Raw genomic sequence first — 26,442 nt, 5'->3', positions numbered from 1 at the left:
TACCAGCAGCCTCCATCTGTCCCTTATTTACTTGGCGCTTGGTGCCGCCACCTGGGGAAGAAAAGCATTAGTGAGCGGAATTACCCTCTTCTTCCACCAGGAAAAATCCAAAAAAGAAATGCTGTGAACACAGCTGGCAAATAAATTAAACGGCCTTTATTTAACTATTTACACAAATTTACATATCTTCAGTTATTATACATAACCCCCAAAAGTCTTGATACTTAACTTCTTTCAGCAAATATAAACAAACCAATAGTATTGGCAATTGACCTCTTAAACTAAATACTACTTAATTTATGCACTCTGGCATTAACAGTTACTCTTGGACTCAGGTACTGTCACTCCTCTCCTTTCCTTGCAAGTCCACCCTGTCCCTTTCCCAGTCCCCTCAGATCTCACCCCTCCTGCAGAAGACTTCTTGGGATGGTGGCTGCTGCACTGGATCCAACGCTGGTAAATCCTGTCCCTGCTGCAGCTTCCTGGAGACCATTAGCACCCCGGAGACCTTCACCCTCACTGGTTCTCTCTTCAAGAGGAGCCTCTGGGGTTTCTCCCTGCTGGGGTTCAGAGTTAACAGCCCTTAAAATGGCTCTGCAACCGCCAGTTCCATTGTTCTCCACTAGAGGACTACCACTGCTCTTCTCAGCCCTAGGCACCAATAGTGCCCCGCAAGCCATTTTCTTCTGCCCTGAGCTGCACCTGCTCCCGTGCTTCTGCTCTTCTTGTCTACAAGATAGCCTCTAAGGGTACCCTCCCTACTTGGGTTCAGAGTTTCCAGCTTTTAATAAGATTTTGTAACCACCAATAGCAGGATTTTCCCTACTAGAGGGCTATCTTTCATTCCAGCCAAAACCATCAGAGATAGTTCAGCATGAGATGGATATTTTCCAAAGGCTTTTTGTCTCTCAGGCCCAGATGCTCAGAACTCCTGCTCTACAGGGAAACATGGGCCCTTTATACTGCTGTATCAGTGCAGAGCAACAGTGTGCCAATGCTCAAAACTAATGATATTCGAAGCCCAGAAAAACACAGTTGTCCTACACATATGCAGTGCGCTTTGTGTGTACAGTATGTAAGGGTGTCGTAAAGTGTATCAATTCTACTGAAAAAGTGCTGTAAAATAGAGGCTATTTAAAGGCCTATAGTTCTGTGTGCTAGGTCTCTTGTCTGTGTTTATCACATTGGCATTGTGCATGGGGAGAATCGGGAGCAACCTGAGGAAATATTTCTTCATGGAAAGAGTGGTGAATTCATGGACTGGCCTTCCGGTGGAGGTAGTGAAGACAAAAACTGTACCTGAATTCAAGCAAACTTGGGACAAGTACATAAGATCTCTAGGGGAGTGGAAGAGATGGATGGGCAGACTGGATAGCTTTTTATATGCTTTCATTTCTCTGTTTCTAGGTATTTGGATTTTCTTTTATAATCATTTGGATAATGTTGGCACTTTCTGTACAAGTATTGTTACTTGGTGATTGCAATGTATAATTCTATAAATATAAAATTTAAAAAAGGCATAGAGGAGTAGAACCTGCACTATAACCCTAAGCCAGTGATTCCCCAAACTGTCCTGGGGAAACCCCAGCCAATCTGGTTTTCAGGATATCCACAATGAATATGCATGAGATAAATCTGAATACCAAGCAGGCAGTGTATACAATTCGATTCATGAATATTCATTGTGGATATCCTGAAAACCAGATTGGCTGGGGTTTTCCCGGGGCAGGTTTGAGAATCACTGCCTTAAACAAAGGCTTGGGGGGCGGGGGAGGGGGAGCCTGCACAGAGAACTGACAGCAGCAAGTGCAACCCTAAACATAAAGGGGGAGGGGTAGCCCACACATATCATCGGATATAATCCTAAACAAAGGCATTGAGAGGGTATTTGTATGGAGCGCAGCTATAACTGTACAGAGTAGACAGGTCCATGCTGGTCTTTAACTGCTGTCAATTAATATGTGCTACTGTTCATTTGTGTGCAACAACATTTTTATGGCTTCCCATCATTCCTCCCTTTCCTTGTACCCTGTTCTCTCTCCCTCCCCTTTCAACTTGCTTCTTTTTGTTTTCCCTTTTCTCTGCCTCTCATTACCCCTTCTTTCTGCACCCTGCTTTCTTCAATACCCCTACTTGCCTCTCCATTCTTCCCCCCCCCCCCCCCCCCCCTCTCTGGAGTAAGAAGAGGGAGAGAAGCAGCAGCAGCTGTAGTAGTGCTGAGAGGAGGCAGGAAGGATTCTGCTTAGAAGCTGTAATAGTTGTGGGAAGGTGGAGCTGAAATGAGCACGGGGCTATGAATGGTGCAGCCATACAAGGGTGCTGCAATTGCTCCCTGTCCATTGTCTCCTCTTCTTGGCCATGGTGTCACATGCAGGGCACAGTTCCAGCTTGGTGTTGTCCTGAATGAGCATGACAGCCATTGAAAAAATGTTGGCACATTTGGGGCACACAGAAGTAGGCGAAAGCACACCACAAATTGAAGATGAGAAGACTTTTGAAAGGTTCTTAGACTATGCACTCTTTGCCTCGCCAGCTACATGCACCCAGTGGGGAAGCCAATGAAATTTCCACTGAAAACATGCTGCTTAGTTGCTGCACACCAGGTGTCAGCCATTCAGATTAGAGTAGGAGGAGAGAAGGAGCCCTGTAGGCTGTAGAAGGATTACATATAGGACGAAGTCTAAGGATCTCTCGCCTTCTCATGCCTCCAGCAGAGAAGCATCTCGCTTTGCAACATAAACAAAACTCCTATTAGCAGTGCACCCAGCGGAAAATCAGCTGATAGCTCCAGCCAAGGACAGGAGAGAGATCAAATTAAAAACACAGCGAGAGAAGGCAAAGCGGCAAACTTGAGTTAAGTGGCTGCCTCGTATCGCTGCTACCCAGAGCGGTTCCGGAAAGGAAAGCTGAGGATGGCAAGGGAGAACGGAGCCCAAACCCAAAACAGCAGCAAAGCTTTGAAATAACAAATGTGAAGGTGTCTTGAGGGGGGGGGGGGGGGATATGTAATCCGGGGACCTCCGCTGGCTCCAGTGAACTGTCCGCATTTTCATAAGACAACTCCGAGAAGGTGGACTCAAAAGTCCTGAGCTATAATGAAATGAGACCTGAGACTCCAGACTTTGTAAAGAGCAATTCACCGCAGGATAAAACCTTGCTGACGATGCTAGCAAGAATAATAAAGGGGATCCGGCGCTTTGTTAATGTTCTGAGTTGTTGGTGGGGAGGAGGGGTTGGAGCTTGCATGAAGTGAGCCCTGCAGGTGCAGCTCCCCGAGGAAAGAGATGAGGAGTCCCGGAAGCAGCGCCTCTTCACTTCACTGCCACAATGACTCGGATCCGGATGACCCCCCCGAGGCTGCCCTGCTGTCCGGCTGTAATAGCTCTACGGAGCAAAGCCCTCCTTTGCTGGTCGATGCCTGGCTCGTCCCACTCTTCTTCGCGCTCATCATGCTGATGGGGTTGGTTGGAAATTCTCTGGTTATCTACGTGATCAGCAAGCACAGGCAGATGAGGACTGTCACAAACTTTTACATAGGTGAGAAAAGCAAAGGCTACTTTTAATCATGTGGATGAGAAAAGCAAAGGCTATTTTTAATCATGTTGATGGCATTCTGTCCCGTTAAACTTCTCTCTACACCACAGCACTTGAGTTGACTTAGGTATAAGGTCATCGTACAGTTCCAGGTTCAGCCTGGGGATCAAGCCAGGGGCGTAGCTATGTGGGGCCACAGGGGCGTGGGCCCCTGTAGATTTGGCCCTGCCCCCCCCCACCGCCAACCCTCCCCTGACACCATCAGGTACCTTTGCTGGCGGGGGTCCCCAACCCCCGCCAACCAAAGTCCTCTTCTCCGGCGCGGCCACGTTGCTGATCTACAAGGGCAGGCTTCTGTTTCTGTGAGTCTGGCGCGGCCGCATTGCTGATTTGCAAGGGCAGGCTTCTGTTTCTGTGAGTCTGACGTCCTGCACATACATGCAGGACGTCAGACTCACAGAAACAGAAGCCTGCCCTTTGCAGATCAGCAACGCGGCCACGCTGGACAAGAGAACTTCGGCTGGCTGGGGTTGGGGACCCCTGCCAGCAAAGGTACCCAACGGCGGGAGAGGGTTGGTGGCAGCGGAAAGAGGGGGTCGAAGGTGGTGGTGGAGGTGGGGAGGTCAAAAATGGCAGGGGGGGTTAAAAATGGCACGGGGGGGCTAAAATGTGCCCCCTCACCTCAGGCTCTGGATCCCCCTCTCGCCGAAGTCTGGCTACGCCCCTGGATCAAGCTGATCCAGTAATGGTTTTGTTCCATTGCATACAGGGAACTATAGACCTGTTCTGCTCCTTTGCAGCAGAGAGTCTGTATTGTGCTTTAATTTTGCCCTTGTTTGTTTTTCTGGTTGAAATTTGTATTCGTGTTTTTTTTTCATGTGTGGTCTCAAACCTCTTGTTTATCTGGTGTTTTCTTTTCATATCGTTTTCATGTATTAATCTGTCAAGGTTTTATTTTACCTACACTTTTGATTTTTTTTATATTTTTAGCTCATAGCTTTCCGGCTTTTATTCCATTCTCATCGTTCTAGTGTTTGTTTTTTGGCTTGTTTGTTTTTTTTTAATTGTTGTGTTTTTCACTTGCACAGACACATTTAGGATAAATATTCAGCCAAGGAGGTTAGATTGAGAACAGGAGATGGTACCAGGCTATCTAGCCCATTATATGGGTGGAAGCCAGTAGGCGGAGTCACAAGTACACCCAAAACAATAGCAAATGCTATTGAAAGCAATAGTAAAAGATTATTAGAAATAATGGACTGCCTAAACGTGGTCCATCTGTAAAAAGTCAACAGCTGTTCCAGTTGGATAGGCAGTATCTTAAAAGGTGGAGAACAAAAGATTTTTTTTAATTTTTACTTACTTGACAGCTTTTTAAAATTTATTTGAAAGTGTCGTACATGTAGCTATAAATATCATGAAATCAAAACTGAATATCACTAAAACAGCTTTAAAAATTATTGTAGCTGGTGGAAACAGCACTAATAAAGGCTATATTTGTGCTCAATTTTCTACACTGTTCTATACAATACATGGCCAAATTTCAGTGAGGATATCCTGCTACTGATGGGTTCATCTTATCTGTTGTAATCTGCCTTAGCAAGCCTGGTGTTATAAAGATTGGAAGTAAAATTAAAATCTTTCATTGGGGCACATGGAATCACATCTTCACCTCATCTCTTTTGTACAAATGGATTCTTCTGTTTTGAGCATATTTCAGGGACAAGTTGTTTTCATAAGTCAAAATAATAAAATAAATATTTTCTTTCATGCAGATCTCTCTTTGTTTAAACATAACTAAATGGGCTATAAGCCCCTAATGCAGTCCATTGGTTTTCTTATATTTTGTCCATGTGGTGACTTATACTGTGCCAAAACTGGAAATACAGTGAGACAGAATAACAGAATTCAATAACATCCAAAACTTTAATATTATAATTGTGTTCACATTTTGGGTAATAAACTGAGAAAATGCAGTTGAAAACTGACTTGAAGAAGAGATAAATATATATCACAGAACTGGAAAATATTGGCACATTTAGACTTACTCTGGACTTCTGCATGAAGGTAGCTCTACCCTCATTATTTATTTATTTATTTTTTAATTTATTAGGATTTATTTACAGCCTTTTTGAAGGAATTCACTCAAGGCAGTATATAGTAAGAATAAACCAAACATAAGCAATTGATAATTACAGCAGTAAAAATATTCAATAACAATACAAAGTATGGCATAGTATACTACTTACAATGTCAATTTTCCCCTCCCCTTTACAAACCTCTCATAAAACTCAAGTTTGGGACTAATTTCATCTCCCCCCCCCCCCCCCCCCCCAGTCCTCTTTCTTCTAGGTCTATAGAGTTCAGACCTTTTCCTCTTTTTTATTTTATTTTTTTATTTTGTTTGTTTTATCTTTATTCAATTTGTGTTAGTGCAGCTCAAGTACTCTCCTAGGTCTAATTCACCTTCTTAAAACAGCAGGGAGTTGGTACTTTCTGAATGATTTATCTTTTTATTTTTTTTAGTCTTTTTATATTTCATAGCCTCTTATTTTCTTTTTTTGCTTAGAGCTATGCTTTTTTTTTTTTTTTAAATACCATTACAGAGCTGCCAAATTACCTGATGCCAAGACTGAGAGTTTTTAGCCGTTCCTGGTTTTGAACTTACATCCCAAAGCAGTGTGGTATTTGAAGTCCCTGATTCTGCCCACTGAAATCAGCCATGCAGGTCCCATAATGCATCAAGATAGGGTTATTCAAATCTGCCAAGTTGTCCAATTCCAAGAGAGAGATTTCAAGCAACTTTATCCTGGTGCATTATAAGAGCTGCAGCATTGATTTCAGTGGATACAATCATGAATTAATAGCACACTACATTGCACATACTGTAAGTTTAAAACCATGGCAGGCCAAAAAAATCTCCCTCATGGAACTGTATGACGTGGCAGCTCTAGTTATTAGGCTTAAAGCCTGCCACGGTGCCACCTAGAGCTAGGTAGCTTGGCAGCTCAGACCTTGGCCTGCTATGCTAAATCCAAGGGGTTGATCATTTTATATTTATAGGATGACACTGTATTACCCCATTCCCTGCACGTGGTTCTCCAAAAATAGCCCATATATTGTTTTTAGGTATGCCTAGAGGCAAGGGAGACACCAGTTATAATTTTATACTACAAGAGGATCTCCACCCAGTTTACACACTGTGCTTCTGAGGTTTCAGCAGCAGTATCTGCTACCATCATACCCCAAGCCATACCAGTAGCTCTACCATTCAGGTCTTCAGCTTCTACCCTTTTACTGACATCACCACATCCACTACTGATGGCACGAGCAAAAAATCGATTTACTTCTACTCGTTCTACACCACTCAGGATTTTGTAGTCCTCAATCTTAGCTCCCCTCTCCCATCTCTTTTTCAAGCTGAAGAGCCCTAACCTTGAGTCACTGGTCAGGACAGTCCAGTTGTAGTTATGTACTGCTAGATATAAGATGGTGCATTGCCCTAAGCCAAAGAAAATTGGAGGCAGTCTTGGCTTAGTTTATAAATTATTTTTTGAAAATGAGCTTGTAGCTTTCGTAGCCACATCAGGATTAGAAGCCATGATTTGCTAATTGGAGGAAGATTTGTTCGAGGGTGCATTAGGTATTATTTTAATTTGTAGAGCACCTGACAACTGGTTAAAGATTCAAAATGAAATTTTAGGTTTGATAATTCAGTATTTATTTTTCGCAGATATTGTTGTTGGGTGATATCAATTTGCATGTTGGGTGATATCAATTTGCATTTAGGGGAATGTTTTTCAACCGGTGTGCTGCGGGACCTCCCCAAGTGAGCCGTGAACCTACTTACCCGGCTTACTGTGATGAACAGCTGAGTCCGCAGGAATCCTGAAGGCAAGGAAGTAGTTCCTGTGGGGTTCCAGTGGGGAGTGCACGAACCTCTTACCACCTACCTACCCAGTCCTACTACCCTTTTGTGCCACTTCCTTCAAGTGCTTTTTAGACCCAATGTGGCAAAAATCTTCCTTAAAGGCACAGATCCTACGGAAACAGGCAGCCAGGAACCTGCATTACAGAGCAAGGACAGCAGCTTTGTGCTTGCCCTTTAATGCAGGTTCCTGGCTAGTCATTTCCATAGGATCTGTGCCTTTAAACAGATTAGAGCTCTGGCTTGATTTTCTTTTTGTTTGCAGCAGCAGGGGCTTTGCGGACAACCTCGCGCTCGGGCTGCTTCAAGAAGAAAAGGAAGCTGCAGAACCCCAGCGGGACAAGACCCAGCTGCCACAACTTGCTTCACTGCCAATTGTGGTGGCTGGAAGTGAAATCCAATGCTCCCAGTAAATGCAGGGGGGGGGGGTTAGCGCAGGAACAAGGGGCCCTGTTTATTAAGCCACGCTGTAGGCGCACTAACTTTATAACACATGCTAAAAACTAGCGTGCGCTAACATTAGAGACACCCATAGGAATATACGGGTGTCTCTAGCATTAGCACGTGCTCATTTTTAGTGAGCGCTAAAAAGTTAGCATTCCTACATCGTGGCTTAGTAAACAAGGCCCAAAGCTTTTTATTGTTCCCACGGTTTAAAAAAAACCCCAACTGCATTTACCGTGAGCAAGGAGCTCCACTTCCAGCCGCTGGCTCTCCCGCACAGCCTGACTTGTTCTCGCCCCAATAATGCTCCTGGATGTCACAAGAAGAGGGGTCCTTGTGTTGTCTACATTTCCCCCAGAGATGGGTTCATTACTTTTTACTTTAGAAAGTCTTAACCAAAAAATGTAGGGCCCTGTTTACAATGCCACGCTGTAGGCATACTAACTTTTTAGTGTGCGCTAATGCTAGAGACCAGTGGCATACCAAGGGGGGGGCGGTGGGGGCGGTCCGCCCCGGGTGCACACCGCTAGGGGGGTGCCGCGCGCCTGTTGGCTCTTCGTTTTCATGCTCCCTCTGCCCCGGAACAGGTTACTTCCTGTTCCGGGGCAGAGGGAGCATAAACACGAAGAGCCGGCAGGCACGCGGCACCCCCCACAGCAGCATGTACCCGGGGGGGTTTCGCCGGGGGATCGGGTTTGTTTTGCCGGGGGGCGCTGTACCCGGGGGCAGGGCGCATCGGCGATCCGCCCCGGGTGTCAGCCCCATAGGAACGCCACTGCTAGAGACACCCATATATTCCTACAGGTGTCTCTAGCATTAGCACGCCTACAGCGCGGCTTAGTAAACAAGGCCCTTACTCAAGTAAAAGTAATAAAGTACAGCTCTTAAAACTTTTTTTTACTACAGAGTAAGATGTATTCTTAACAAGTTGGATCACAGAATCTAGTATGTTTACAAGCTAACTTCCAGAGGGGTCACACAAGGCCCTTCCTAGAAAAAAAAACAAAAAACACCACCACCCTGAGCATTACAGTGGGCAGAAGAATATTAATACACCTTTTGGAAAACAAAAACAGGCTGGATTAGTAAAGATTAGTCCTACACAGACACTTGATGCTGACAGAATACCCAGTCTTTTTCACACATGAACAGATGCAGCCTCTTATGAAGTACAGAAGTAACCGCAAGCTAAAAACAGAAATATATAGACACAAATTAATACAGTGCAAAACCAAAGAAACAGTGACACGTCCCTTTGCACCATGCAAAATATAAAGAGAGCAGATGTAAATTTCAAAAACTTACATATTCAATTGCTACATTAGAAATTAATAAATAAAACAAACGTAGAAAATAAAATGATTCTTTTTTATTTGATGAACATTACATTTTTGACTAGTTTTTGGAGGTGAAAAACCTCTTTCCTTAAGCCAAGACAAGCATACTATTACAACAGTATACTGACCCGACCTGAAAAAGCAGGGTTTGTTCTCTGAAAGTTAGTAAAAAAAAATGTATATAGTCCAATATAAACGTGTCACTTTTTTTTTTGTATTTTTCTTTTATTTATATTTATTAATGTTTTAAAGTGGACTAACATAGCTACCTCATCCTACAAAAAATTCTTTTTTTCTACCTTTGCTGTCTGGCCATTTAATTTTTATAATTTTGTTGGTCCAAGTCTCTGGTTACTGCTTTCAAGTCTTCTTTTAACTCTCGATCCAAGGGTCTCCTGTCCATGTGTCATTTTTATCCATTCTTCTTCACCTCTTCTTCTATAACCAACTCCAACACTGATCTGTTCCAGCTCTGTGGGTGCTTGAGCACCAAGGGCGGACTGACCATTAGGCCATCTGAGGCAGGGGCCGCAGGTGGCACTCTTCAGTGGCGGCATCTCTCCACTTTGGGGAGTGGCCACCCCGTTTGCAGTGTTTACCTGTTTCATCATGTTCCAAACCCAGCAGCAGCGATTCCCATACGCTGCCCTGCCACTGGCACCCGCCTCTTCCCTTTACTGCGGCCGCCTCGTTGATGTAACTTCTTGTTTCGTCAGAGGCTCAGGCAGCTGCAGTAAAGGGAAGAGGTGGGAGCCAGCGGCAGGACAGCGTTACGGGAATCACTGATGCTGCTGGGTTTGGAATGTGACAAAATAGGTAAATGCTGTGAATGGGGGGGGGGGGGCATCTTAGCTCCGCCTCAGGCAGCATCTTGCCTTGGACCTGCACTTGTGAGCACCCCTAGTACTTTGACTGTATCAAGGGAGAGGTAATTTCTATTGGGTTTAACATCCCCAATCATTTTGAAAAGTTGATGCCAATGACCCCACATATCCAGTTTCCCCCAATTTCTCTCACTCTCCCCAGCCCATAGGCTCTGTCTCTCCCCACTTTCATCCAATATCACCCCATCTCTCTCACCCCATCCAGCCTTACCTTGTTTCTCTCTCCCTCCCCACCTATCCAGTCTTGCCTTATTTCTCTTTCCCTAGCCCATAACCTCTGTCTCTCCCCCCCCCCCTTTTTATCTAGTATTGCTCCATCTCTCTCTTTCACTTTCTTTCTTCATCCCCATGCATCCAGTCTTGCCTAATTTCTCTCTCTCTCACCCCCTCCCATCCACTGCGGCCCTGCAGCACAGTCTTCCTCCCTCCCTCTCGTGCACATTTGCTGGGCCCCTGCTAATAAACTACCATGGGAGACTTGCAGGGCCTGGCTCTCTGCAGCACTGGTGCACCAGGCCTACCTCCTCTGATGTAAACTTCTGGGACTGGCACCAAAAGCACTAGCAGTGCTCCAGAGAGCCAGGTCCCATGCATAGCACAAGTCCAGCAGAGGCGCAACGGAAAGGGGGGGGGGGGGAGCAAACTGTGTTGCAGGGCCATAGTGAATGGGAGGGAAGAGGGAATGGGCCCTGCATGCAGTGAAGGTGTGCTTCAGGCTGGGGAGGCAATTGAGCCTGACAACAACAAACAGACAATCAACAGCTGTTCTGGGCAGGTTAGAGGGCGGGGACTAGGATTTCCAGGTGATTTCAGACCCAGACTTGTATCTGATTTGGGCCCGAACTTACAGTCTCAGCTCATCTGTTTTTGAGACCAGAAGTTCAGGCCCAATCAGCTGCAAGCCGCGTCTGACATCACTTGGAAAGCCAGTAGAGGGGGAGAAACAGAGGAATGAAAAATACTTTTTTTTGTAAAAACTACTTTCCAAATTTGTACTTTGTTACTAAGTACAAAAGTATAGCTGAAATGTAACTTGTTACAAGTAAAAAGTTTTGGAAAAAAATGTAACTTGTTACAAGTATAAAGTTTTGGAAAAAAATGTAACTTGTTACAAGTAAAAGTACTGCCAATTGTACTTAAGCACTGTTCCAAAGTACAAGTACTTTGTTACTACGCATCTCTGATTTCCCCCCACTGCTGCCACACAGTTATATAGTGTTTGGCAAGGGTTGAGTGGGCCATTTTGTGGGGTTTAGTAGTGTGTGGTGGAGAGTGGTGGGCGATTGTCGATATAGTTAGTGCAGAGATTTTCAGTGAGTAGGGCCACCGAGAGACAAGGCTAGGCTCGGGACAAACACCTCTCCGGGCCCGCCCACCCCACTTACTTGTGCTTCTCCTGTCACTGTGAGCGGCAAAATTCCCCAGAGCCTGGCACTAGCATGGCTCTCCTGTTCCTGTGCGTGACAAACGCCACAGAGCAGAGGCCAGCCTTCCTTCTTTCCTTCCTTTCTTCCGCATCTAAAGAGGCTGTTTGGACGTGGCAGGAAGGAAGTACTCTGCTTTGCAGCACTGCTGCACACAGGAACAGGAGAGCAATGCTAGCTCCGGGTGGGCCTCCCTTGGATGCCGGGCCCTGGGGAATTTTGCCCCCCCCTGCACCCTCCTCTCGGCGGCCCTGTCAGTGAGTGTGAGGTGAGCTGTGTGTGAGCAGAGAGGAGCATAACTGAAGGAGGACAGAGCTGTGAGGATCGTGGTTGGAGATCAACAATAAGGCTGATCCAATCGTACACAGTGAGTATCCTATTTTTCTGTACCCTGTCTAAAATGGCTCTGTCATAGGCAACCCCTCCCCCCCCCAAGCCCTGCCCCCAAGAGTGACCTTTCTCCTCCTGAGGACTGTGTGGTTTAAATTGTTGTCTTGGAGACCTGACAGTAAGACAGTAGACTTCCTTACAGTGAGTGACCTATTCTTCAGTAATCTGTATTTAAAATGGCTCTGTCTCAGGCACCTCCCCATCAACCCTGCCCCCAACTGTGATCTTCTTCCTTCTGAGAATAATGTTTTGTTTTGGGGTTTGTTTGTTTTTTGTTTGTATAATTTGGGCTTTGATTCCAACTGCAGCTCTTTGCGGGAGCTCAACGATGTGTATGCACAGACTTGGATCGTAGATACCTGCTGTAGATTTTGTGTTGGATATTCAGAGCTTTCCGATGGTTTATTCTGGAACAGATATGTTCTCCGCTTAGGGGGTCTTTTTCTAAAGCTTGACTTGAGTTATCTGCAGCAGGGCCCATGGGAATAAAATGGGCCCTGCTGCAGATAACTTAAGTCAAGCTTTAGTAAAAGACCCCCCCCCCCCTTAGTTAGTTTTACTATGACTTATTTTTTATTCCACTTTTCTCTTTTTAATTTTCTTTCCTTTTACATACGATCTAACTTGCTTGCATGAAGATTTCTATATTTTTTGTAGTGAAAAATACAGTCAATTAGAGTGAACACAAATTAAATATATTGTTCACAGTAAAGCAACATTATTGAGAACCCCTGTGCTACACTGAAATAATAGTATTATTGACCTTCCTATTCCTCATTATGCAAAATGCTGTGTGAGGGCTGCAGTACTTCAGTAAATTCTGTTCTGGTGCTGACATTATTACATTCGGGGGCTTGAAATGTTCTTGGTAGTCTAGCTTCTGTTCCTCATGGCAGAATGGTACTTCTGAGTTGCCGGGACATTGGATGGGAGCCGGGACTCTTTCTCTGCTCTGCAGTTGTTACCATTCTGAGTTGACTTCTTGAGGTTACCACTTCAATTTGTGTTTTCATATTCTATTTTTAATTTGCGACCTGTATTTGGTGAAGATCTGAACTTAGCTCCTAATTATGTCCCCCCCCCCCCCCCCCCCAGGGCTTCTTAGACATGGATAGATTTGTAATTAAAAGACATAAGTTAGATGATGGCAATGAATTTGACGTGGATGGCACTATCATGAAACATGCTTGGTGATGTTTCATGATATATATATATCCTTAAAAACTGTTGGTATGCCTTAACAATTTTTGCACCTTGTAAATGTGCCACAAGGTGAAAAGGGTTGAAAATCACTGATTTAGTGGCTAAGACTGATTCAAATGTTATACATTTTCTTCATTTTTTAGAATTTATATAGGATCATTTTGAGATTAGTGGTCCTATCCATGAGAAAGGGCATACACTTGATTTTATAGCCACATTAGCTCAGCCAAAGGCACATCAAATTAGATCTGATATTGACTGGTCACCTGTGTTATGTCTAATCATTATATAGCTAAGTTTACAATATATTTCTTTTAGATCAAGCGAGAGAAAATTCTGAGGTCCAATATGGGTCTTAGAAGGAGAATTGAAGCTGATAAGTTTTAGTCATTTGTTAGTGATTAATCTGGATTTTAACAAGGCTTCATTTACTACCATGTTGTTAGAATTGAATAAAATTGTAGAAGATGCTTTGTATCAATTCCCAGAGGAAGGAATTAAGAAGCATAAAAGGATATTTAAGTGTTCCTGGTCAGTAAGAGCTTTGAAAAGATCCTGTTGTAAGTTAGAGAAAGCTTGGAGAAAGACTTTAAATCCACAGAGGAAGAAATTATGGCATAAAGGGCTCTTTTACAGAGTGGCGGTAAGCCCAATGTGGGCTTACAGCTCACTCTTTTGGGATTACTGCTGGCCCAACACATCTGCCAGCAGTAGTCCTGCCCTGAGCGCGTGCTATTTCTAGGGGAAGAAGAAAACTCCTGGAAATGGCTTGCACGCTGCCCGGTTACCGCCGGATTAGCACGGGAGCCTTTACCGCCACCCATTGGCCACGCAGTAAAAGTTATTTCACTGCATGGCCATTTTGGGGGGGCTTTTACTGGCTGTGGAAAAAACAGCCCTGGCGCGTGGGAAAAACAACACCCTCCTCGCTAGTGCAGGGCCCTTTTTCACACAGCTTGGTAAAATGATTAAAGAATACCAAAAGGCAGTATCTGAGGCAAAAAAAAGTTGTATTGTAGAACTTTAATACAAGAGGGTAATTTTGAAATCAAAGATGCTGTTTAGAATTTTTAATAATTTTACCTTAACTTCATCAGTGACTGAGGTTTCTGAAATAAATGATCCTACTGCTGATGAAGTAGCCAACTATTTTGTTGATAAAGTAGAGAAACTTAGATCATCTCTTATAAGTTTTTCTTCAATTTCAGTGCCAGCAATTGAGGGTCATAGAGATTATATACCTGAGTTTGGTCTAATTTTCAAGAGATTTTAGAAACTGCTATTTCGATCAAATTGAATGAATTAGCAAACAAATCATGTTTATTGGATTTATGCCCATCTTTTTTGTTAAAAGACATTCCTAAAGATATAGTACACTGGATTACTAATTTTATAAATGTGTCACTATGACAAAACAGTGTATTTTTAATCCTGCAAAACTGATTTAATTCTTGAAGTGTATTTCTCCTATTGGCCAGCAGGTGGTATTTCCTTACTTTAATGCTGTTACAGAGGAATGACCGTTCTTTTTTTAGTCTGGCACAGATAGGAAGTAAGATGCAGTATACTCTTAAAACTTGTTGTTCTGGGGTCTGATTGTCCCAGGAGCCCAAAATTCAGCTAGGATGGACTGGCTTTTTCTCCAGTCTCAAATTGGAAGGAAAGAGAGAAAGATCTCTTCACTGAGACACTGTGAATAGTTATATATTTGATAATCTGTGAGCAGCTATATTACCTATACTCTCCAGGCACTATTCAGGTAGTGAACAAATTTAGATAGTTTTATAATTGATCCATATTCAGTTACCTGTTATTATGTGCTGTTTTGCTCGTTTGGTAATTGGAGAAACAAAACAGTAAATTGGGCAGACTTCTACGGTCTATGCCCTGATCGTGACTGAATAGATAGGGATGGGCTGGAGTGTAAATTTTAAGGGGCTTCAACGTTAGCTTCAGAACTTAGTACAAGAACAGTACTGGGCAGACTTCTACAGTCTGTTCCCTCAGAAAGACAAGGACAAATGAAACTCGGGTATACATATAAAGTAACACATATCATGAAAAATGAGTTTATCTTGTTGGGTGGACTGGATGGACCATACAGGTCTTTATCTGCCATCATTTACTATGTTACTATCAGGCTGATTTTCGAAAGAGAAGGACGCCCATCTTTCGACACAAATCGGAAGATGGGCGTTCTTCTCACAGGGTCGTCCAAATCGGTATAATTGAAAGCCGATTTTGGACGTCCCCAACTGCTTTCCGTCGCAGGGATGGCCAAAGTTCAAGGGGGGCATATCGGAGGCGGGACTTGGGCGTGCCTAACACATGGACATCCTTGACCCATAATTGGATGACCTCCTCTTACTCCCCCAGTGGTCACTAACCCCCTCCCACCCTCAAAAACCATCTTTAAAAGTATTTTTTGCCAGCCTCTATGCCAGCCTCAGATGTCATACTTAGGTCCATCACAGCAGTACGCAGGTCCCTGGAGCTGTTTTAGTGGGTGTAGTGCACTTCAGACAGGTGGACCCAGGCCCATCCCCCTCCCTACCTGTTATGTCTGTGGAGGAAACAGTGAGCCCTCCAAAACCCACCAGAAACCCACTGTACCCACATCTAGGTGCCCCCTTCACCCATAAGGGCTATGGTAGTGGTGTACAGTTCAGGGTAGTGGGTTTTAGGGGGGGGGTTGGGGGGCTCAGCACACAAGGTAAGGGAGCTATGTTCCTGGGAGCATTTTATGAAGTCCACTGCAGTGCCCCCTAGGGTGCCCGGTTGGTGTCCTGGCATGTCAGGTGGACCAGTGCACTAGAAATGCTGGCTCCTACCACGACCAAAGGGCTTACATTTGGTCGTTTCTGAGATGGGCGTCCTTGGTTTCCATTATCGCCGAAAATCAGAAACGACCAAGTCTAAGGATGACCATCTCTAAGGTGCAGGCAGACCTGAGCTGTGCTGGGGATAGACCCTCTAAGTGGCTGCAGAGTAGCCCCAGGTGGGTGGCTAGCCAGCTTATTTTCAAAAGAGATCGCCGTCCATCTTCCGACACAAATCGGGAGATGGCCGGCCATCTCCTCAAGCCAGCCAAATTGGTATAATCAAAAGCCGATTTTGGCCGGCTCCAACTGTTTTCCGTCGCCAGGATGGGCAAAGTTCCCGGGGGCATGACGGAAGGGTAGCAAAGGCGGGACAGAGGCGTGCCAGGGCGTGCTTAAGAGATGGGCGCCCTCGGCCGATAATGGAAAAAAGAAGGGCGGCCCTGGCGAGAATTTGATCCACTTTATTTGGTCCCTTTTTTTCAGGTCCAAGTCCCACAAAAGTGCCCGAACTGACCAGATGACCACCGGAGGGAATCGGGGATCACTTCCCCTGACTCCCCTAGTGGTCACTAACTGCCTCCCACCCTCAAAAAAAACAACTTTAAAAACTTTTTTGCCAGCCTCAAATGTCATACTCAGGTCCATCGCAGCAGTATAAAGGTCCCTGGAGCAGTTTTAGTGAGTGCAGTGGACTTCAGGCAGGCGGACCCAAGCCCATCCCCTCCCCTCCCCCACCTGTTACACTTGTGATGGAAAATGGGAGCCCTTCAAAACCCACCCGAAACCCACTGTACCCACATGTAGGTGCCCCCCTTCACTCCTTAGGGTTATGGTAGTGGTGTATAGTTGTGGGGAGTGGGTTTTGGGGGGCTCAGCATCCAAGGTAAGGGAGCTATGCACCTGGGAGCTTTTTTTTTTTTTTAATTTTTAGAAGTGCCCCCTAGGGTGCCCGGTAGGTGTCCTGGCATGTCAGGGGGACCAGTGCACTACAAATGCTGGCTCCTCCCACGACCAAATGCCTTGGATTTGGCCGGGTTTGAGATGGCCGGCCTCGGTTTCCATTATGGGCGAAAACCAATGCCTGCCATCTCAAACCCGGCCATCTCTGACATTTGGCCGGCCCCAACCGTATTATCGAAATGAAAGATGGCCGGCCATCTTTTTTGATAATACGGTTGGCCTTTGTTACATTTGTACCCTGCACTTTCCCACTCATGGCAGGCTCAATGCAGCTTACATGGGGCAATGGAGGGTTAAGTGACTTGCCCAGAGTCACAAGGAGCTGCCTGTGCCTGAAGTGGGAATTGAACTCAGTTCCTCAGGACCAAAGTCCACCACCCTAACCACTAGGCCACTCCTAAATAGAAGGTATAAAGTAAAAAAGTTGGTTCATTTTTTAAAATGTTGATCTTCCTGTTTCAGAGTCCCCAATATTGTTTAATATTTTTATGAGTACATTGGGTTCATCATTAACATCTTCTGAATTTTATACTCCATCTTATGCAGATTATATCTTTATTTTAGTACCTTTACTAAATTCAGAAGATATTGGGGTTTGAGGATAGGTATAAGGTGATTTCAAGTTATATAGAAAGAACTCTCTATTGGGCTACTGAGAATCTACTGAAATTATTTACAACTAAAACAAATTTGTTATATTTTACTTCAACTCTATCTGAAGTCCCCCAAAATATTATTTTATCAGATGGGGAACAACTGAGTTTTGAGGCCTCAAGTAGAATTTTAGGAATTAAATTGGATTCTCAGTTAACAATGGAAAGCCAAGTAAGAAATCTGAGTAAAATTATTTATTTTAAGTTACGTCAGTTAAGAGCTATTAGATGATTATTCTTTCCTGATAATTTTCGAGTTTGAGTTCAAGTTATAGTTTTATCACATTTGGACTATTGTAGTGTTTTATATTCAAGAATTCAAAGCAAATTATTTGCAATTAATGCAGAATACGGCAGCAAAACTGATTTATGGTGTCAAATAGTTGATTGAGTTACACCATTGTTGATTGATTTGTTCTGGTTGCCAGTTGTTGCTTGTGTAGAATTTAAAGTTGCATGCATGATTTTTAAGATTATTCATGGTTTATGCCCAAGTTCTTACATTCAATTAATATCTGTACCTTCTTTTACATCTTCATCTCGATTTTGTTGCACATTAAGTTTAGGTTTCCCTACAGTTAAGCATGTTTTACTTGAAAGATTTCACGACAGTTCATTCAGCTACCCAATGTCGTAGTTTATGGAACACCATTCCAGTATTTACATGGACAATGATCAATTATTTGTTTAACAAATATTTGGAGTGATTTTAGATGTTTTTATTTTATCTGTTGTTTACTTTTGTGACCCACTTTGATTTTTATGCAGATATAGGTGGGATACAAATGCATGAATGGTATGGTACTGTATGCAATGCTCCACCAAGAGTTTCTCAGTAACTTTACGGGTTACTGCACTTTTATGTTCAATGATCCTGGATCTCAGTTGACATTTTGGCTTGCCTACATACAGTAACCCAACAAGGAGAAGATGCAACGTAGATAATTCCTTTGGATCTACAATTGAAAAAAAAATGCCTCAATCTCAGGGAGAGGAACAAAGAGATTAGGATGCTCAGAATTTAACAAAATGTTTAGAAACATCTCAGGATGAGATTCATGCAAGAGCTACTCTCCTTGTTTCTTTTAGTTCAGAGCAGGAGAAAATCAGGATATTAAAATGTCATTTCTCTAAGAAGTATATTCCTTTAGTAGTCAAAATGCCCTGATTTTCCCAGATGCGACTAAGGCCACTCAATTAATGAGGAACAATTTCTGGGTTACAAATCTCATGTTTTGGCCCTCTGTTTTTCTCCGATTTCCCTGATATTAGTTTTATTTCCTATAAGGATAAGAAATATTGAGCCCCTTTTACCAAGCTAAACCAAAAGGGGGCCTGCGTTGCCATGAGTGCATGTTTTTGACATCGATGCCCCCTTTTACCACAATCAGGCTCATTTTCAAAAGAGATAGATGTCCAAAAATTGACATGTCAGCATTTGGACATTTACATCACAGAAACATCCAAATCAGTATTATCAAAAGCTCTTTTTGGACGTCTTTCTCTGAAGTCCGTCAGAAGGACATCCAAATCTCAAGGGGGCGTGCTAGGGGCATGTTCAAGGCAGGACTTGGGCGTTCCTAAGACATGGACGTCTTTCAGCAATAATGGAACAAAACAAAGACGATGCTTTGAGCTAGACTTGTTTTTATAACCAATAGCTACAGTGGGAATTGAGCCCACTTCCCCAGGATCAAAATCTGCTGCACTAATCACTAGGCTACTCCTCTACTCCACACAAGAGATGCCCCCAATGACCAGATGACCACTGGAAGGACTCGGGGATCACCTCCCCTTCCTCTCCCAAATCACAAAACATTTTTCCAAACAGCACTTTCAAAAGGAAAAGATAGACTTTTCTTTGTAGAAAATGACCTTTCCTGTTCTGATTTTGGACATTTTACAAAAAACGTTCAAATTCAGACTTAGATGTCATATCCAAAAATGCCCCTTGTGCATTTGACTTGTCCAAAGTCACAATAAGCAGCAGTGGGAATTGAACCCATGTCGCCATGATCAAAGCCCGCTGCGCTAACCATTAAGCCACTCCTCCTCTGTTTTGGATGTCTTGCATTTGGACGTCTTTGTGTTCAAAAATGGATGAAAGTCAAAGACATTCAAATCCAAGGATGTCCAAATTTAAGGACATCCTTGGATTTGGACGTCTTTGATGGTATTTTCGAAATGAACGATGGATGTCCATCTTTTTTCAAAAATACGGTTTTCCCCGACTCTGGATTTGGATGTTTTACAAAGACGTCCAAATCCAAACTTAGATGTTTCTTTCGAAAATGCCCCTCAATGGGTAAAAGGTAGGTCTTTATTTTTTTGAGAAATTGGCTGTGTGGCAAGTGAAAAATTGCAACGAGACCTTAGGAAACTGGAAGACTGCCATCCAAATGGCAGATGAAATTTAATGTAGACAAATGCAAAGTGATGCACATTGACATTGAGAAGAATAACCCGAATCATTGTTATCTGATGCTAGAGTCTATTTTAGGAGTCAGAAGAAAAAGACCTAGGTGTCATTGTAGACAATATGCTGAAATCTTCTACCCAGTGTGTGGCGGCAGTCAAAAAGGCAAACAGGATACTATGAATTATTAGGAGAGGGGTGCAAAATGAGACCAAAAATATTGTAATGCTTCTCTATTGCTCCATGGTGCGACCTCACCTCGAGTATTGTGTTCAATTCCGGTCGCTGCATCTTAAAAAATATATAACGGAACTCATTGCCGGAAGATGTGGTAACAGTAGTTAGCATATCTGGGTTTAAGAAAGGTTTGGACAATTTCCTGGAGGAAAAGTCCATAGTCTGTTATTGAGATGGACATGGGGGAAGCTACTGCTTGCCCTGGAATTGGTAGCATGGAATGTTCCCATTATTTGGGTTTCTGCCAGGTACTTGTGACCTGGATAGGCTACTGTTTGGAAAACAGGATACTGGGCATTGGTCAGACCCAGTATGACTACTCTTATGTTATCTTTTTTCCTTGACAGCCCTCTCCCTTCTTATTGTCTCTCCTTGTACCCTCACTTTCTCTACCTAGATCCCTCTTACTTTACGTTACTTAACCCTCCATTGCTCCAGGTATAAAACTTAGTTAGTTAGCCCACTAGAGACAGAGAAAGTACCTGCATATAATATATGTACACCACTATGGTTGTATATGCTACACACTATCAGTTAGTGGACAGAAGAGACTAATATCAGTTGTATATAAAAACTCATCTACAGTTGCCTATTATCATTTTTGTCCTATTATTTCATTGCATTGCTGTCTTGTTTCTGACAAATTTATTTTGTTGTAAATCGCTGTGCTATATAGTAAAGGCGGTATATCAAGTACAATAAACCATAAATGATAAATCATAGAGCATTGATCCCCAATCTTGTCCTGCACCCCCCTCCTCCCAGCCAGGTGTTCAGGATATCCACAATTAATAGTCATGAGATCAATTTGTAAAAAAATGCCTCCTTGGTAGCAAATCTATCTCATACAAATTCAATGTGGATATCCTGAAAACGTGGCTGGCTGGGGTTCCTCCAGGACAGGCTTGGGAACCCCTGTCATACAGAGTGGCTTGGGACGAGGTTAACTGGTTCTCTGTCCTTTTCTGCTGCTCTTTCCTTAGTGGGTGGGTAATTACAGTGTGTCTTCTTATACACTTACTTGTTCTATTCATCCTTCACAGCTAACCTGGCCACCACAGACATCATCTTCTTAGTTTGCTGCGTGCCTTTCACTGCCACCCTTTACCCTCTGCCTAGCTGGGTGTTTGGAGACTTCATGTGTCGATTTGTGAACTACCTTCAACAGGTATGTGCCAGATACAGTTGTATGTTTTTTGAGACCATCTTATTGCCATTTTAAAAGCAGTCATTTGTGGTTAGTGCTGTTCTAAGTTTGCTTCTCAGCTTTTGCTAAACTGGGAGCCATGCATACTCAATTATGGCCATTTTGTACTTGTAATGGATTAAAAATGTCAGCTAGTTCTGGTCCCTTTATTTTGATTTATTGTAAACAGCTCTGCTGAAGTTCATGGTGGAAGAGTAAAAATAGAGGCTGCTTTTAATTTTAGTATGAAGTACTTTGTTGGATAAGTGCAATATAAGTGTATGGGTGTGAGGTCATTCCACACAGAAAGAGGAGTGATAAATGAAGGTGGGGGAGGGATGGGTTTCCTACTTTCATCTCTCTTGGTTTACGAAAAAAGAATATTATGCTTAGGGGCTCATTTTCAAAACAGAAAAATGTCCAAAAAGTGGCACAAAGCGGCAGATGGACTTTTTTTTTAACCAAAATGTCTAAATTGCTATTTTCGAAACCCATTTTTAAGACACTTTTGTATGCAGTGCGTCCAAATCACAAGGGAGTGTGTTGGGGTGGGATTTGGGTTTTCCCAAAACTTGGACATTTTTTTGCCATAATGGAGCAAAGCCAGGGCTAAAAGTTAAGACGTTTTGGTCTACTCTAGACCTGTTTCAGTCATGACTAAGTCACAAAAAGGTACCCTAAATGACCACTGGAGGGATTAAAACATGACTCCCCCTTACTCCCCAAGTGGTCACTGACCCCCCCCCCCCCCCTCCCACTCCCCCAAAGATGTGAAAGAAACAGTACATGCCAGTCTCTATGACAGCTCCAGACGTTATGGCCAGGTCTATTAGAGCAGCAAGCAGGTCCCTGGAGTAGCCTAGTGGTCGGTGCAGTGCACTGTAGAGAACGGGACCCAGTTCCATATCCCAGTCCACCACAGTTGTTACAGTTGTGGTGGAAAGTGTGAGCCATCCAAAAAACCTTCTGTACCCAACTGTACACCTTATGGCTTCAGGTGTCACCTATATGTGAGTACAGTAGGTTTTTGGTGGGTTTTGGAGGGCTCACTATACAATATAAGGGGGTAACAGTGAGATGTGAAGTCCACTGCAGCACCCCCTTAGGGTCCCCCACCGCTCTGTACGGCCAACCTACTAAGAATGCAGGCCCCTCCATACATCCCAATGGCTTGTTTTTGTGCGTTTTCCCCTTGGATGATGTTTTTCAAAAACGGTCCAAAACGATAGATGTACTGAGCGTAAAAATATCTAGCAAATGGCCTTTTTCGAATCAAAAAGATAAACATTTTTCTGGTTTTAAAATTGCTATGTTCACTACTTGATTTGTGGACATTTTCAAATGTGTGCGCAACTAAATTGGCTAATGAGCCAATTAGTGCCAATAATTGGGTGCTAATAGGCACCAGTTTGAATTTGTGCACACATCTTGCTATGTGCTATTCTATAACAATGTGCACCCAAATCCCTTAGCGTGCAAACCAAAAGGGGGCATGGCCATGGGAGATGCATGGGCGGGTCAGAGGTGTTCTTAAAATTTGTACACAGTGTTATAGAATACCAGGGATGTGTGTCCAAACTGGACGCTAGGAATTACACCTGGTTTTTACCAGGCATAAGTCCTGAAATCAGAACGCAGTGCTGTTCTATCATGGGCTATCATCTTTGACTGCCCATTATAGAGTAGGATTGAGCATCAATTTTTGTATTTTTTCGGTACCAAATATTGAGCACCATTTACCGAATCTGGCCCATGTGTGCTGCATGCAGGTGTTCCAGTGGCATAATTTGAGGAGAGCAAGGGCCGAGTTTTGATGTACATGTAGGTTTTATAAAGTACATAAACAGGCACATAGTAAATAATTCTATAAATAAGGTACTAACATTTATGCACCAAGGGCCAAATTCTATTTATTGAGCCTACAAAATCGGTGCAGAAAAAAAATGCTTAGATTACATGCATGTATTTAGACCCACCTCGGAGAAGGAGTAAATGTGTGCACTGGAATTGGCATGCTGTTGAGGCTGGATCTAAATACCTATGTTACCTTTATTTAAAAAAAAGGCTTAAATAGGGGATATTTTTGGACTTCTCACATAGGCATAATATTTTAAATTCAGACCAATAATTGATTCTGTACTCTTGGGAGCTTAAAGTTAGAGAGCGATCAAACCCAAGATCTTCAGTTTCTGCTATAACCGAATCTGCGACCGAAATTGGCCACTCGGTTTCAGCACAAACTGAAATCGTCCCCCCTCTTTCTCCTCCACCCAACCAAAAAAGTCCCCCTCCTGAGCCAACCACCCCCCTCAGCGATGGCCATTCCTGGGCCTACCTTGGGAAGGCCTGGTGATCTAGTGGCATCTTTGGGAGCAGGAACGAACCCCACTCGTTCCTGCCCCACGCCATTGCTCTATCACTGAAGGCAAATGGCTACCGTGACCTCTTCTGGCAGTCATTTTCCTTCAACAGCCGCAAGGGGCAGGAGTGAGGGGCCTGCGCTTCTGCTCCCAACAACCACCATGGTCCACCAGGGCTACAGGTAGGCCTAGGAGAGGGCCTACCTGGATGGCTGGGGGGACAGGGGGGCCTTCCTTGGGAGGTTCTTGCCGTGGGCTGGGGGGAGAGGGAAGGAAAGAAAGAGGGCCATTGTCAGCAGCAGGAGGGGGCTCAGGGGCTTAATAAAACAAATGTTATTTGGGTCCCAGCTCGATATTCATGCCAGGACCCTCATAGCTTGGCTGGCCAATGTTAGAATAGCCTTTGAGCTGTACTAAATTTGGGCACTTAGCTATGCAGGTGCTGGCACTGAATATTACTGGCACCTACATAACCCCTGGCTCCTCTCTAATGCTACCCCTGACCTGCCCCTTTTTTTGGTGGCAGAGGCACCGGCACGCATTGGCCCTGCGTGCATTGGCCCTGCACACATTAATGCCACGGAATATTGCGGGGTAGGCAGCAACAAGCGATTGAAGTGGGCAGGATCCTCTCCTACCTGCTGAAATTGCTTTGAATAACGGCTCCTTAGACTACTGTATACAATGATCTCCTTCTTACTACATTGAAGTGTCTTCAGCTTGTCCATTTGTTTGCAGTAATTACTCTATAATGCTCATCGACATAACTGCGTCTCCCCTCTGTGGCAATCAGAACATTGGTTGCCAAAATCTGTCAGACTTAAATTTAAGATACTTTAAACAGTTTACATAGCTGACCTATTTTACCTGACATTCTTCTATAACCTCTGCATTCTTCTCAAAAAGCACTTTTGTTCCTGCCCTCCCTATTCCCTTAAACCTCTCAAAGGACACTGCATTTTCTTAGATAGGCCCAGCTCTCCGAAACCTATTACCTTTTTTCATTCTGCAGGAACAAATCTGCATTCAAGCCCTCTGGTTCCATCACCTTCTCCCAATACCCCCTTCCTCTACCATTCCATTCCTATTGCCCTTTTGTTTCCACCCCCGCCCCCCTTCATTCATGTCCCTGTTCCTCAGCCCTTTTTATTTCTTCCTTCCTCTTGCACAATTCTGAACTTTCTTTTTTTTTTTTTTAATTTGTAACCCACACAATAGTGCCGTTCGTGCAATATACCAAGCATTTGTTAGTACAATAAATAATGAAGTCAGAGGAGGGTGGGGGTCTTTGGGAGGACCTCTATGGGGAGGAGTGTTTGGGGGACCTCTTAGGGATGGGGGAAGCAAGGTCTATTCTGACCCTTTAAGATGCCACCCAGGAACATCAGGATGCTGGATAGCGGCCCGATGCTCCTGGGCAGGAAAATTAATTCCAGCTTTGAGGTAGCATTATTTTTCCTGGAATAATGCAGCTTGTGATGTGCACTACAAAGCAGTAAATTTAAAACAGGTGCTTGAATTTGCAATCTGCAATGTTGCAGGTGCCTCTGTTATACTTCCAGCACACCTCTCTGGACAGTGTGGGAGGCCTCCCTTGTCTTTTTTTCCCTGAGTGTAGCGGCCTGAAGAAGGAAGAACGTGCAGGGGCTGCTCCGCCAGTCCGTGTGAAGGCATTCCGAAGCCACAGTCCGTCATCATCCATGTCCCAGGCCATATTCGGGTTAGATTCCATCTTATCTCTAAAGTGCTCGTCGTAAGCGAGCCAGGTGTTGCCCTCGTGCTGGCGATACATACTAATAACTGTTTCCAGGTAGCAGAGCATGGGGATCAATCTGTTCACGCTGTTTCATGCACATGGTGCAGGTCCCAGGGCAAGGCAATTGGTGGCGTGGATCATAGGGCACTCTTACATTGAAAGGGCCACTAGACGCCTGGTATCCCGATCCCCTGGTGTGCATCTCAGGGGCGCAATGCTCAACTGGCTAGGAGTCCTGGGCATGCGATGGCCTCAGCTCCTCCCATATGTTCAGGCACTGCTGGACACTGTAACCCCCCCCCCCAGATGTGTTAATCATCCATTTAGGGGGCAACGATATTGGACACACCTCCTGCAAGCACCTCATCACAATGGCAAAGCGCGATCTCTTTGCATTGTCTGTGCAGCTGCTCAACACTTTGCTCTTCTAGTCCGACATCATCCCACGGTTGCACGAGTCTGAACACAGACTGTGGGCCAGAGGCATTAAAAAGGTTAACCAACAGATCGGTTCCTGGACAGAGCAACTTGGTGGAGTAAATATCTGGCATGAATAGGCTTCCCCTGCCATCCCAGACCACGTCTGTGAGGTTGCACTGCACCTTTCGGATATCGCGCTGGATCTGCTTATCAATAACTTCCAGGAGGCACTGGAGCAGCATTTCTAAGCCCATTGTTCAAAATACTCAGACTGGGGGGGGGGGGGGCCGGGAATGCTTCACAGCTCTGGGTTGTGGCGGAGGCACCTGAGCCTAGGGACTGTTGGAGGTGTTGGAACAGTGGACAAAAGGGAGTTTGGTTGCTTCAGGCGGCAACAATAACACTCACTGGTGACAGACTGAACACCTAGCTGGCTGTAAACGGTGGTGGTATGCTGGACAAGGGTACAGTGCAAAGCGAAGAGACAT

The 26,442-nt window shown here is 44.2% G+C and overlaps 1 protein-coding gene across 2 annotated transcripts in view; it reads left to right on the top strand.

Annotated features, from left to right (window-relative positions):
* Window positions 1–2,721: 2,721 nt before the first annotated feature.
* Window positions 2,722–26,442, top strand: part of LOC115463293 (G-protein coupled receptor 54-like) — a 95,162-nt gene continuing 71,441 nt past the window's right edge. For both annotated transcript variants that reach the window (XM_030193682.1, XM_030193683.1), the window contains exons 1-2: window positions 2,722–3,537; window positions 21,276–21,400. In XM_030193682.1, coding sequence (XP_030049542.1) covers window positions 3,285–3,537; window positions 21,276–21,400 — 378 coding nt within the window. In that variant the 5' untranslated portion in view covers window positions 2,722–3,284. The remainder of the gene's footprint in view (window positions 3,538–21,275; window positions 21,401–26,442) is intronic.

This window comes from Microcaecilia unicolor, chromosome 2 (genome assembly GCF_901765095.1).
Source record: "Microcaecilia unicolor chromosome 2, aMicUni1.1, whole genome shotgun sequence".
In the NCBI taxonomy this organism is placed as follows: domain Eukaryota; kingdom Metazoa; phylum Chordata; class Amphibia; order Gymnophiona; family Siphonopidae; genus Microcaecilia; species Microcaecilia unicolor.
Note: the sequence above shows the minus strand (reverse complement) of the source record. Positions and strands in the feature narration are given on the sequence as shown.